Source organism: Pyrus communis, chromosome 14, assembly GCF_963583255.1.
Source record: "Pyrus communis chromosome 14, drPyrComm1.1, whole genome shotgun sequence".
In the NCBI taxonomy this organism is placed as follows: domain Eukaryota; kingdom Viridiplantae; phylum Streptophyta; class Magnoliopsida; order Rosales; family Rosaceae; genus Pyrus; species Pyrus communis.
Genome location: NC_084816.1, coordinates 16452859 through 16466904, shown reverse-complemented (window position 1 = coordinate 16466904; position 14046 = coordinate 16452859). Strand labels below are relative to the sequence as shown.

The 14046-nt window shown below is 36.7% G+C and overlaps 1 protein-coding gene and 1 pseudogene across 1 annotated transcript; one reads left to right on the top strand and one right to left on the bottom strand.

Moving 5' to 3' along the window:
* The first annotated feature begins 4125 nt into the window (after positions 1-4125).
* On the top strand, positions 4126-8730 carry LOC137714457 (inactive beta-amylase 4, chloroplastic-like; annotated as a pseudogene).
* Positions 8731-8917: 187 nt separating this feature from the next.
* On the bottom strand, positions 8918-13806 carry LOC137715743 (probable LRR receptor-like serine/threonine-protein kinase At3g47570). Its single transcript, XM_068455085.1, has 6 exons — positions 13242-13806; positions 12991-13062; positions 11473-11832; positions 10615-11376; positions 9380-10554; positions 8918-9286 (listed from the first exon to the last, which is right to left on the bottom strand). The coding sequence occupies exons 1-6, from the start codon at positions 13804-13806 to the stop codon at positions 8918-8920; spliced, it is 3303 nt and encodes a 1100-aa protein (XP_068311186.1).
* Between the last annotated feature and the right edge of the window lie 240 nt (positions 13807-14046).

The following is a 14046-nucleotide window of genomic DNA, read 5'->3' as shown; positions in this document are numbered from 1 at the left end:
CAGATTGTGCCACGTGTCATAACGGTAACTTTTCTTAATTTTAAAACTATTTTTTCTTTTATTTATTTATTTATAAAGTAGATTAATATCAACCGTCAATCTCAGATCGAACATTTGATATTAAATCAGAATATTTTTTTTTATTACCGTTGCAAATCGGACGGCCCATTTTAAAGAGCAGTTGAGATCGAACGAACCGTGGGAAGCCTTGTGGCTTCCCAACGGTAACTGAGGCACACTGCACCGCAGGCCCCTGGGGTCTGAAATCTGTCGACTGACGCGCCCCCAAGTGTGGGTGAGGCGCACGCACCTGACAGAAAAAAATTTAAAAATGTGACTGACACTAGGCTAACGTCAACCCTACGTCAGGTCCACCTCGGGCTCGCGGGCTAGTGATTCCTCACATGCCTCTTGCTCGGGCCTGCCCAGTCCCTCGGGCTCCCAACGCTGGAGGGCTTTTGCCAGGCTATCAAGCCCTGTTTGGTCCACTGTCCCCTGAGCAATCCACAACGGTGGACTTCCTCTAATGGGTTGGCTATATAGAGCCACACTCTCTCTTCCAACGGTTATAATGAATTTAATATAATTTTACGAAAGCTGAGCTGAGCTCCTTATTCCTTCTTCTGGTTTTTGTATCTTGCAAGTTCGGTCAAGGTTAAATCGTAGTTGGAAGTTGGTGCTATTAACCCACAATATTGGCTGAGTGTCTACGGGCATGGCCTTGCTCCTTAAATCCCGCCATCTTCTCTCTACACTCTCTATCCCTCCCTCCCTCCCTCACCCTCTGCAACACTAGCACATCCCTCACTTATTCAAGTCTATGGTGAATTTTTAAACGAAGAGGTTGCAAATGCAGCAGTAATGAGTGGAAAAGTTTATACTTAATTTTATTAGTATTAAAGTCTTTATCAATTTCTAAGTTAACATTTTATTTTGACTAGCTCTTAACTTACCAATCGAATCCATCTCCTTTGACTAGCTAGAGTATCTTGGTTGGGAACTCTATCCATTCCCAGCGCCTACTTTCCAAAGACGAAGTTGAGACAGGTTGGGAACTCTCTCTCTTTCTCTCCTTTTGTTTTAGTTCCCAAGAAAGTTGATTGGATTGAAGAAAATGGAACAAAAAGAAACGAAAAAAAATTGAAATTTGTTGGTGCTTCTGTTGATGCTGAATTTGTAATATATTAAGACCCAAAAACTAGATAAATGGCTAACTTTGATATAAATTGATACAGCAAACCACTAGGTCAAAAAACAGTGAGTCTTACCTTGGAGTTTTTGGGGATATCATAATTGATAACCATATCCACTGATCGAATATCCAATCTTGTACTTGCTGCATCAATTCTTTATGTGTGAAATGTTAAGAGACTCATAAATTTATCTACTCGCAAGTATATGATTTTTATGCAGGTTATAGGAAACAATAAAACTGTAAAGGCATAATTTGTGTATATTTTTGTCATTTGATACATGTATGAGTGTAAAACAATAAAATTGTGAAGGCATAATTTGGGATTTAGGTTTGTATGACAATGATTAGGTTTTCTTTCAGTATCACTTTTCTTACTTGAGATTAAATGTGTATTTCTACATATAGCAGCACAATAGATTTTCTTTTGCTCCATGTGCTTATGTCTATGCAGATAGAGATAGTAATTAGTGTGGTTCAAGCATTAGGAGCAGTATTTCATTCTCAAAGGACTTTGTTTGGATGTGTTCAAGGAAAAGTGAAGTCTTTCAAGTGACAAATTTCTTTGTTATTAGAGGCCTATCTGGTATTTCATGTGTAGTTTGATATTGACCTTAGCTTTGTTCAACTTGTAATACATTTTGACAATATGATTATTTATGAAATTATTGTATTATAGTAAATGTTTAATTTTGTCGATTCTTATATATATTAAAAATTAAAATTAAAATAAATGTAAATTACTGCATGCAAAATTAGCAGTAATTGTTGATGCGAGTCTTCATTTACGATGTACGACGTATGATGTAATTACTTTCACAGTATTACGACACTCAACAAACGCCGTATCAAATATAAATTACGGCACATAGGTATGCTGTAATTGTTTTTGCAATATTACGACACTTCACTAATGTCGTATCTAATACCAATTAAGGCGCGCAAGGCATGCCTTAAAGAGCATTTACGACGTTTTTTGCTTAAATTATTCACGGCTACTAGAGAACGTATTTGACAAAACATCTTTTATGACATGGGCTTTTACTGCATGGGGGCTCACGCTGTGAATAATCGTTTACGACGCTCTTTGTGTGCCGCAAAAGACCAATTCTATTGTAGTGATATTATGTAAGAAATGCTCAATTTTCTTTTGCACTTTTTTATGAATTTCATTTGGATGGGAATGGTTAGGTGACATTACTTGTTACACCAGAAAAGGTCTAGTTTTGGTATAAAAGCTTAACTGCAAAAAGGCATATGAAAGGTATCGTTTAGCTACTAAGAAAGTTTGGGAGGGGTCAAACGTCTTAGGTTAAGATTACATATACAAGGGTGTTAGATTCACATAATGGGTTTACATAATGAGTTGTTCATGACTACATAAACATTGAGAATTTAGCTTATGTCTTTGTGTCCGATGAGGGAGTGGTTTTTTTTTCTTTCTTTTTTTCTAGTGTCATTCCATTTTAATCTTAGTTCCATTCAAATCAAGACATTTGAAGAACCTAACGTAAAACATCTGTACAAGCAAAACACAGCTTAGCAATGCCAATAAAATCATCTATGATAGTTGATCCAATCCAGGCAGCACGCATGAGGGGTTATTGAAGACAAAGCTGCCGAGATCCATATTAAAACTCCTATTTGGCAACTTATGAGCAACACAATTCTGCTCCCTGAATACATGCTTCATGCTTCAACTCAGCTCACATCTAACCAATTAACTCATCAATGTTTTGCATCTGCTCACAATTGTATCAAGAGGATAATAATTATCAACCAGATTTTGTTAGAACAAAGTGACAGCAAACACCTCTGTCAATAAAATCTCCTTATCCCAAATTGGCAGAGAACTCCACCCGCACCAATCTTGAACCATCAACATCAAGCTTTCACCTAGTTCTCGACTTTTTGGGTGTTTACTACAAGAATGGAATCTAAAGGGCTAGTTGATTCGTAACTCAATACTTGAAAATTAGAAGTCAAATCAAAATGTTTATATTTTTATTGTTAACACATTCGCAAATTTGGTTTAAAAATTAAGTTACCTGATATTATCCTAATGTAAATATCTTTTGACAAATAAAAAATACACACAAAGGTAATTTTGAGTGGTGATATCCACACTCCTTTTTACCTTTCACACACCTTTATTATTTTCCAGCTGTCGATCAATTGAGACAGTCAAATGATATAAATTAATAAGTGATGTGTGAGAAGTAGAAATAAGCATGTGAAGAGGCCACAAAACTAAACAGATACCCAAAAATACCACAACACACAAAGTCAGTCAATACATTTCAGTTGCAAATGAAAATTATAAACACTAGGATTTGCTCTCTCTATCGCTGAGAGATTCTCTGTTATTGATGGCAATGGCAGACAATGGCAGTCGTCTGCAAATGCACAACAGCGAGGAGGAGCTTCTTCTGCTTCAGAGAAGTCAATTTCGACAACAAGCCCGACCACAGAAACCTCCTCCGAAACGTTTTGACCCTTCCCGTCTTTAAAAAAGGCCTCTTCACTCACTGCAGCCAATCCCTTGCCAGAAACAGTATTCTCAGGTTTATCTCACACAATTACGGCTTTTCTGTTTTCTTTTGAGTTGCACAGTCTGTTTGGTTCCCCAGAATACGCAGGAAATTTTTTAAAGTTTTTGAGCTTCTGTAGGGTTTACTGAAGTGAATACTTGACTAGGTTCAGTTGGGTTGCTGATAAATTCAAACAATGAAATTTTGACGCGAATGCTTTTAATTGATTTGAAGAGAAGTTTCTGAGCTAGTTTATTGCTTTTGAATGTTCAAATTGGATCCTATAAATGTGTTTGTGTGATAATTAGATGATTTGTTGCTTGCAGTATGGATGCATGAGAGAATTTGAGGTCCTCGATATTGTCATCATCCCTAGATAAGAGAATTCCCATATATGTGATGATGCCTGTTGATGCCTTCTGCATTGATGGTACGGGGCGTCCATGGATTAGGAAGTAAGTTTTATTATGACTTTCTGTTGATGAGGCTACGATGCATTTTCTTCTTAATTTAATTGTTATACTCTTTTAAACGACGGAGTATGATTAGCTACAAGATTGCAGCTAACTTCTTTGATCTCTTCCCAATTCAAGTTATATACACGTACGTTTCAAAATGGTTCTAAATTTATTTATTTTTAATTTAGTTTCCTTTTAAGTGAGACAGAATCTCCTTATATATTGCTCGATTTATTGTTGTTTCAGAATCAAGGCCTTAACTGTAGCTCTGAAGGCACTCAAGTTAGCAGGTGTCCACGGAATTGCAGTTGAGGTTTGGTGGGGAATCGTAGAGCATTTCTCTCCTCTTACCAATGTATTAAAAGCATGAGGCGTGGGCGAGGTGTCCGAGGGATAGCCCAGCCTAGGCGTGAGGCGTGAGGTGAAGCCTCACGGGACCTAAATTTTTTAATATATACACTGAGCATACACATATATTATATTAAAAAAGAAAAATATTATTAATCAATAATCACATTGAGCACACACATATATTATAAATACATATACACACATATATATACATATTATATATATATATATATATATATATATAATAGAGGATGAAAAGCGCAAGGAGCACACATATAACAATGCACGTAGACGGCACACACATCCTTTATATAAAAAATAAAAATCAGAAAACAAGGCAGAGAGATGATAGTGCAAGGAAGAGGTATGAAGTAGTTAAAACCCTACCCAAAATTTGGGTTTGGGAGCATTTTAAAAAAAAAAAATAAATAAATAAATAAAATCCCTTGAGGCGCGCCTAGGCGGCTTCGACGACGCCTTCCAGCGCCTTCCACCCATTCCCTCAAAACAGGTGGCAACCCTCAAGCCCAGCTTCACAGGGCGCCTAGGCACGCCCTGAGGCGAGCCTTTTAAAACATTGCCTCTTACATATGATTGGTCTCTATATGAAGGCCTTTTCAAACTGATTTTTGACTCAGGTTTGAAGTTGCATGGTGCCTTGTCTTTTCACTCAAATGTTAAAACTTCTTCTAGCAGAAAATGGAGTGTAACTCTTCTGCTTTGGATCATAGAGGTTTGTTTTCTCTGCAATTTTGAAATCCCATTTGACTGTTTGGCCTTTTATTGGTAAAGTGCACATGACTGTACTGGAATGCTTAATTTACCCAGTCATACTCTGTTGTGACAACATAAGAAACATAACCCATTTGGATGACTAGAGATAGTATCAACTTTTCTTCAGTATCCTGCTCTACAACATGCTATGGTCCTATGTTCCCCATTAGCATACTTGATTTTAGCTTTGATGTGCATAAAAAGTTTATCTTTGCAAAGGGATGTAACAGAAAAACGATAGTTTGGCCTTCATTACATGCCCATCAGTTTGAATACTGAACTTAGATAAAGAAGTTGACCTCTTCTGTTTTTTTTTCCTCCCAGATTGGTGATAAGAATAAGCATATATATTATCGGGACCAAAATGGATTTTCCAATGATGATTATCTTACACTTGGAATTGACCATGTTCCTTTCTTTTGCGGCCGGACTGCTCTCCAATGTTATGAAGATTTCTTGTCAAGTTTTGCTAAGAAATTTGAATCCTTAATTGGAGCTGTGATAGAAGAAATTAGTGTTGGTCTTGGTCCTTCTGGTGGACTTAAGTATGTTACTGTTACACTAGAACCACAAGCATGAAGCCAGTCCAATGATTTTTTATGCAACATTGTTACATTGCTCACACAGATATCCTGCACATCCTTTTGGTGAAGGTAGATGGAAGTTTCCTGGAATTGGTGAATTCCAGTGCTATGACAAGTGCTGTATGCTAAAAATCTTTCATTCCTGTGACAGAAATTTGGTTGCTATTGAACTTTTCCTATTTACAGCTTTGCTCCTTCTAGGATGGGCGACCTAAAGATGGCTGCACGCGAGGAAGGAAAGCCTCAGTGGGGAGAGAATGGACCACAAAATGCTAGCTGTTACAACAGTCTCCCATCTGAAGTTCCGTTCTTTGAAGAAGGAGAGGAAAGCATTCTTTTTTATTATGGGTGTTTTTTCCTTGTATGAAACTGATGGAAGCAGCTTGCTTTATTATTTCCCATGAAAATTTTCTGCATAACTGAAGCCTAGTGTAAATTGCACGAAATCATTGTTTGTATTTCATCCTCGAACTACCACATTGTTTCTTTAGCCAGGAAACACTTCTATGTAGGTGCCTGTAAACAATATGGGCCTGCAATATATATTTTAAATCATTAGTGGAACTTTTCTTATAACTAACTCTATTTGCTTCTAGGGGTTATACTTGCAGACTGTTTGCTACAGGAGTCTTAAATACTTTTACGCAACATGATTAAAAGTAGATATGTTTTAATGATTTAATATGAAGTCATGACAATGGAATGGGTTCTTAAGAACTGCACTAAGTTGGATGCAATTTGATTAAGAATGAAATGCATTGATGCTTGTCTTCTGGAAAGAAAAAAAAATCATCATAGGATGTACTGGTTAGTAAACTAAGGACAATTATGGATGTATAAGTGGAAATTTAAATCATGTATGGTTCTTTATCATGCAATACTTGGCATAACATAATTAAACTTATTGGAAAACAATGTGGAGCTTAGGAGATCTGACAGTGGCTTCACTTGTTGTAGGAATGGTACTGTGGTTGGTTGCTCCATCATGCAGATGATATTCTTACAAGGCAGCTAACATTCTGAAGAAACATCAAGAATAGAAGCAAACTTCTATTCTATTGGCAGCTAAAATTGGTGGTGCCAGACGAGAGCACACCCTGCTGAATTGATAGCTTGGTACTACAACAGTGCTCTTAGAGATGGTTATGATCATGTTGCTTCAATTTTGTCTCGTCATGGAGCTGCTTTGCATGTTTCGTAAGATTCTAAGTTTTAAGGTTCTGACTAGAATTTTGTTCATTGTCTAACCTGATAATTAGGGTTGCTTACACATTCACTTGATTTCAAATGTATCTATTCTACCATGTTCACGTACTAAATATTTTAAGGAAAACTAATGAAAAAGGATTGAAAACTTTGAGTTTTAACGATAAGGACAAAATAAAAGATAAAGTGATTGGTACCAGAATTGACTTTTAGTGTAAAAATGTGGTTTTTCGTTAAAATGAACAGTACCGGGAGCTTTTCGTTAAAGTTCTCAATATTTTATTGCAGCATCTTAGCAATGATGGATGGTGATAACCCATCATCCTATCTTTGTAGTTCAGAAGGATTACTCCAACAGGTACAATCCAGAAGGAATACTCCAACAGGTACGAGGCCTGTTAATTAATAAATCTTCCTTAGCTTGTTGCTTTGTTGGTACTTTTTTTTAACTTACTTTAGAAATTTTATCTGTATAATTCAAGCTTTTAAGTTAGGTAGGACTAACCCATGCAGCTGTGCTTGTCACAGCAGGTCATGCAGGGTCTCTAGGTTCAACATGGGCTTGGAATGGGCCAATATGAGCTTTTTCAGTATTACAGATATTGGGTATTTTTGATCTATTTTTTAGGCTTCTTTTAGTATCTTATAATTCATTCTGAAGTAAATCTTTAGTTTTAATTGGGTTGTCTTGCCCATATATTAGAGAAGAAACATATGACAAGTTGATCAATAACCATTCTTCTGTTTTATTGAATTTTGGAATACAATTGATAATTTCATATTACTAAACAACAAAAATAGAATTGCATCCGTAAATTATTGTCGTACTACTTTAGATTGGCATGGTTTGTCCATTTACACCGGTGGGTGGTGGTAGTGCCTAGTGGTGGCTTTTGTTGTCTACAATTCTATCAATCAATTGGTTTCTTCGATAAAATGTCTGGCCTTATGCTTTGTTTATTGGGTATATATCATATTATACAATTCCAATGTAGTCTAACATGATTCGATTTTCACCAGATATGGAGTGTTTCAAAGAAAAGGGTACATTTGATCGGGAGAAATACCAATGAAGGATTTGACAGGGTAAGTTCTTCCTTTCCTCAAGAACAAAAGCAAATTTCAGCTACCATTTATTTCAATTAGACATATATTGGATATTGCAAATGTCTTATAACTAGAAACACATGGCTTCTTCTTTTGCCCATTCTGTGTTGCGTGTTCACGCGTCTGCTTTTCTCTTGCACGTTGGTTTATGCAAATACATACTAACTATTACCATTCCCAGGCCGAAGCTGTAAGATCATTGACATATTTCAAAATGAATGATAAGATATTTAGCGCTGAAAATTTGGAGTAATTTCGTTCCTTTTGTTAAAAAGATGAGCACAAATTGGTGAAGCAGCCAAAAATCCCAACTTAAATAGTAAATTTATTGATCTAGAGTAGCAGCCTCACTGCCCTATAATTTTTTGTCAAGGGCATGTGTAGAAGTTTAGAAGTTTGTCACTTCCTAATGTATTGACTGAAATAACTTTGTGTTTCCATGACAGGCGTTCTTAACCTGGAAGTGTAAATTTTTGAAACGGATTTGGTTGGCCATAAAAACTAAATGCTTTACCATCAAAGTATGAGAAGAATAATTGGAATTGCAATCTTGGTACTACTGCTCACATTGCCTAGTCAAATACAGGTACAACATTTCAATTTAAGGAATATCCACATACTGTCATATCCGTCACTATACGAAACTAATGTAGGCTTTGTAGATAGAAAACAACAATAAGAAAATGGATCTGAAAATATAGAGAACAAAAAGAACTAAGAGTTCACTCCTTCACAGTCCTTCAAATACCTAGTCTTGATTTTGGTGAGTGTGATTGTAGCATCTTTCATGTTAATTCTCTCTCTCGCCAATGCTGCAGTGCAAGCTAAAGCTAATCTCATAACAGATGATAAGCAATCCCCCCTGCTCACGAAATCACCATCTTCCTCTGTCCCAAGTATATCGGCATCCACAACTTCATCTATAGCAACATCTAGAAATAATGAATCTGCAATCCATTGCTTTAAATTCATTTCCCCAACAAACATCTCATCCGTTGGCTTCCTTTTTGTGAATGTCTCTATGAGAACAATACCAAAACTATACACATCCCCACTCATCAAAATGCTTCCTTCGATCCCGAACTTTGCAAAATTTGTATGTTAATTTAGTTATATATGATAAAAAGGAAATTATAACTCCTAATAAGACCAACATATACAAAATTGAAAAAATACATCACCTGGAGCCATATATCCAACTGTGGCTAGGGTCATGGTTTCCGTCATTGAATCTCCACCGCTGACGAGTCTTGCAATGCCAAAATCAGCAATATGTGCAACCATATCATCATCTAGTAGTATATTGCTTGGTTTCACATCACAATGAACGATAGGTATCGAGTAACCATGATGAAGATATTCTAGTGCCAATGCAACATCTTTCATTATGTCCAACCTCTGCAGGATATTCATGGAGCGGTTTGGAGAATACAACCACTTTTCGAGGCTTCCATTAGGCATCAATTGAAGTATCAGGGCCTTGAAATCAAGTTCGTCACAGCAACTTATGATTTTAATAAGATTCCGATGACGGATATTGCTTAGCATTTCACATTCCTTATCAAAACTCTTGAATGCCCCTTCTAGCTGTAAATTGAAAACCTTGACGGCGATATCTATCCCATCTGAAAGTGCTCCTCTGTACACTGAGCCAAAACCCCCTGTGCCAAGTAAGTTAGTCTCATGAAATCCATTTGTCGCCTTTACAAGTTCTAGGCTTGAAACTCTTCTCCAAAGAACTTGATGTAGCGAGGCAGTTTCTCCAACAACTTCGACATTCCTTTTCTTGCATATTATCATAATCAATGCAGCAGCCGCTAGGAGTATTACTGACATGACCCCTGAGATGATATATTTAGCTTTCCTCCAATTTGACTTAACTTGTGTTTTATATTTGCACAATGGAACGTGGAGTCGGGAAGCACCACAGAGCGCACCGTTTGATACAAATGAATCAGCAGAGAAGTTTCCGAATGGCCCGCCAGTTGGAATTTCTCCTTGGAGTTTGTTGAAAGACAAATTCAAATGCATGAGATGCGAGAGTGCTTCCAATGACTTTGGGATCACTCCAGATAGATTGTTTTTGGACAAATCCAAGAATTCTAGGCTTAGCAAGGTTTTAAATGAATTGGGAATAGGGCCTTCTAAATAATTGTTTGCCAAGGATAGATTAACCATATTTTGAAGACCACCAATGCTACTAGGAATGTTTCCGGAGAAATGGTTATTTGACAAGTCCATATTCAGCACATCTTTCAACTTTCCGATGTCTTCCGAGAGTGGTCCAACTAGATAATTGGATGACAAGTTTAGGTGCAATATATACTTGAGTTCCCACAAGGAAGATGGTACTTTAGAAGTTAACGAATTGGACCCTAAAAATAGACCTCTTAGAGCTACTGCCAAAGTACCCAAGCAGGAAGGAATAGAACCAGATAGACGATTACCACCCAAACTTAACTCGGCTAGGTTGTCTAGTTGACAGAGTTCATCTGGGATATGTCCTCGCAGTTCGTTATTATGCAAATACAAACCTTGGAGATTTTGTAGCCTTTGTATTGAAGTTGGAATTGCTCCCCTCAATTGATTGTTTCCCAGGCTTAATGATATCAAGTTGCCAATATCAATTGGAATGTTACCCCTGATGTTGGAATTTCTTAAACCAAGATATAGGAGTGACGTAGAAAGATTCCTGTGAGAAGCTGGAATCATAGTGTTTAGTGGATTGTCTTTTAAGGATAATCTTGTCAAATTTCTAAGATTAAACAAGCAAGAGAGAGTGCTTGCTGCTTGTGGAGTAGAAGCATCAATTGTCAAATTATTCGAGTGCAAGTTAAGAACCTGGAGGTTTTTCAAGGAACAGAGCGTGCTAGGAAGAAACCCGGTAAATGAGTTTGTGTCCATGTCTAGCACCTTGAGCTTGGAAGCATTAGAGAGGTTAGGGAGTAGTCCGCCCACGAGGTTATTTCTTGCTACTCCAAGGAATTCTAGGTTTGGAACGTTAAGACCTATGTTTGCTGGGAGACTACCTGAGAGCTGATTAAAAGAAAGCCCTATCACTCTTATCATGGAGTTATTGAAGAGTTTGGATGGGATGACGCCATTGAGATTATTAAATAACAGTCCCAAAATCTCTAATTGCGGAAGATCACCAATCTCATCCGGTATTGTACCTGTCACAATTTCAGCACGTTTGCATTAAATTTTTAACTTCAGTTTAACTAAAAACTAAAAATGAAATGATTATCAAATAGTCCTAAATTTACTACCTGTTAAATTATTGTTACCAAGATAAATCTTGGTTAAGTAGGTCAAATTGCCAAGACTTTTGGGTATGCTTCCACGGAAATTGTTATACCCTAATTTCAGTTCACGAAGCTCTTTGCATTGCCACAGTTTGGAGGGAATAAGATCGTCAAACTGGTTTCGACCCAAATTAAATATTCGAATACTCGGAAGATGCTCACATATATTGTCCGGAAGATTGCCACTCATGTTGTTTCCATATAGAGCCAAAGTAGTCAAAGAAGATATGTTGAGGACAGGCACAAGAGCAGAGCCTTTTAGGGCATTGGACTGCACATACAACTCCTCCAGCTGGCCTAAACTGCTCATCTCATTTGGAAGTTCTATAAATCAATCAGTATATATTGTTAAAATCATGTAAACATATATAGGAGTTGCTTCTTACTGGGAGTCCCATTCTACCGTAGCAAAAGAAGGATAACATTATAAGGACCAAGTGCTCACTATATAGGTTTACTTTTTGCTCCAGCATAAGAGGGTCTTACACAATAAATATATGATTCCTATGATAGTTATAGTTCTCTTATTGTATTTTTATAAAAAGTGGAACGAGATTCCTGCTAAGAAGGGGCTCGTATCTAAACTACTTATTACCTATTAATAGAACTTTGCTCTCAACCAAAACTACATGAAATTACAATTTTAAACCCCACACCAAAATTGCACAAAAATAAAAAAACTATGGGTAATTTAGTAATTACATGAACATAAATTTTGTTGTTATTTAGGGCAACCTCACAGCTAGGTCACCATAGCATGCCATATTTAAAAATAAAAAATAAAATAAAATAGTAAATAAAAAACATGCCTACTTTAGAAGAAACAGCTCATCATTTTCCTAATTTTTATAAGGGGTGTGCTATTCACGCACCCATTTTTACTTCTCACACACCCCTTATTCATTTATGTCCATTGATCTTCTTCATTTTATTCGATCCGACAGTCAAAAATTAGAAGAGCGTGTGAAAAGTAAAAAGGGTGTGTGGATATCACACCCCTTTTTATATTTGATTTATTTTTTAGGAAAACCAATGAAAAATATTTGAAAACTTTGAGTTTTAACGATAAGGACAAAATAAAAAGTAAATTGAATAGTACCATGAATGACTTTTTAGTGTAAAAATGTGGTTTTTCGTTAAAGTAAACAGTATCGTGAGCTTTTCGTTAAAACTCCCTTATTTTTTTAGAATTTTAAAAACTAATCACACTTCATAGTTAAAAAAAACAAAATGAAATGAAATTATTCACAGTGTGTGTGGGCATGCATGAGTATACATGTGACAAAACCTAAGTCATACAGTATACCTTCGAACTTGTTGTCGTCAAGGTTTATGACCTTCACCATTGTTAAGTTGCCTATTTCTCTGGGTATGCTACCTGTTAAATATGTTCATGCATGCCAACAAAAAGAAGGGTAAAAAAACAAACAAACCATATGATTGTTATACATCTTTTATATATATATATATATATATATATACCTTCGAACTTGTTGTCGTCAAGGTATATGCCCTTCACCATTGTTAAGTTGCCGATTTCTCTGGGTATGCTACCTGTTAAATATGTGCATGCATTCCAACAAAAAGGAAGGAAAAAAAAAAAACAAACGAGATGATTGTTATAGATCTTATATATAGATGTTAAAATGAAACAAAGTTGTTAAAATGTAATCATGAAGCAAGCAACATTAATTTATATTCCTAGGTGGTTGGTAATGGTGGTACGTACGTACCTGATAGTTGGTTCTTGCTCAGATTAATTATTTCGAGTCCAGATAAGTTGAAGATAGCAGCGGGTATGAAACCAGAGAAGCCATTACCGTACAATTTGATGGTTTGAAGTTTAGGAAAGGACCCAAACCACGAAGGAATGGTTCCCATAAAGCTGTTGTTTCCAAAGTTAATCGCTTTCAACCGGCGCAAACGAGATAGTTCTTGCGGTAGGGGACCATGAAAGCTATTATTCTTAAGGCCCAACTCAACGAGAAATGAGAGGTTGCCTAGATGCGGAGGAATAACTCCGTCAAGACCCATGTGCGAGAGATTTAACGCCGTGACTCTGTGGTGGCCAGCACCACAGCTAACGCCAACCCAGTTGCAAATGTCGAAATTGGAGGCAGACGACCAGTTGGCGGTCAAGATGTTTTGAGGATCACTAGTGATGTGAGCCTTGAGAGTAAGAAGCGCAGACTGATCTGTGTTGAAATTGGTATGAGATATTGCTGATGCACCTGTAGTTAAGTAATTAGCCATAATCATCATATTGATATAACACAAGCAGTGTATCATTGACAACATTTTTTATAGTAGGAAACGACTTCTCTCCTTAATTGTAGTAGTTTTCGTCTTTCGGTTTAAATTCGATCGAAAACTAGAACTCATTACATTCACATAAATAGGGAAGCAAGTAGGTGTTACCAAGACTTGTGAACGACTTAGACTTGCCCGGCTTCTACGTCAAGGTGGGAGACTTAAGACTAGTCGAACGAAGACGTGTGATTTGGATTTTTGAACATATCAAACACGCACCATTCATTT

Excerpts from the sequence above, each read along its gene's own strand:
- LOC137715743 (XM_068455085.1), bottom strand. The coding sequence starts at position 13,806 with ATGTTGTCAATGATACACTGCTTGTGTTATATCAATATGATGATTATG. Across the intron at positions 13,063-13,241 it reads GAGCAAGAACCAACTATCAG|GTAGCATACCCAGAGAAATC; the intron begins GTACGTACGTAC and ends CATATTTAACAG. Across the intron at positions 9,287-9,379 it reads GATATATGGCTCCAGGTGAT|TTCGGGATCGAAGGAAGCAT; the intron begins GTATTTTTTCAA and ends AATTTTGCAAAG.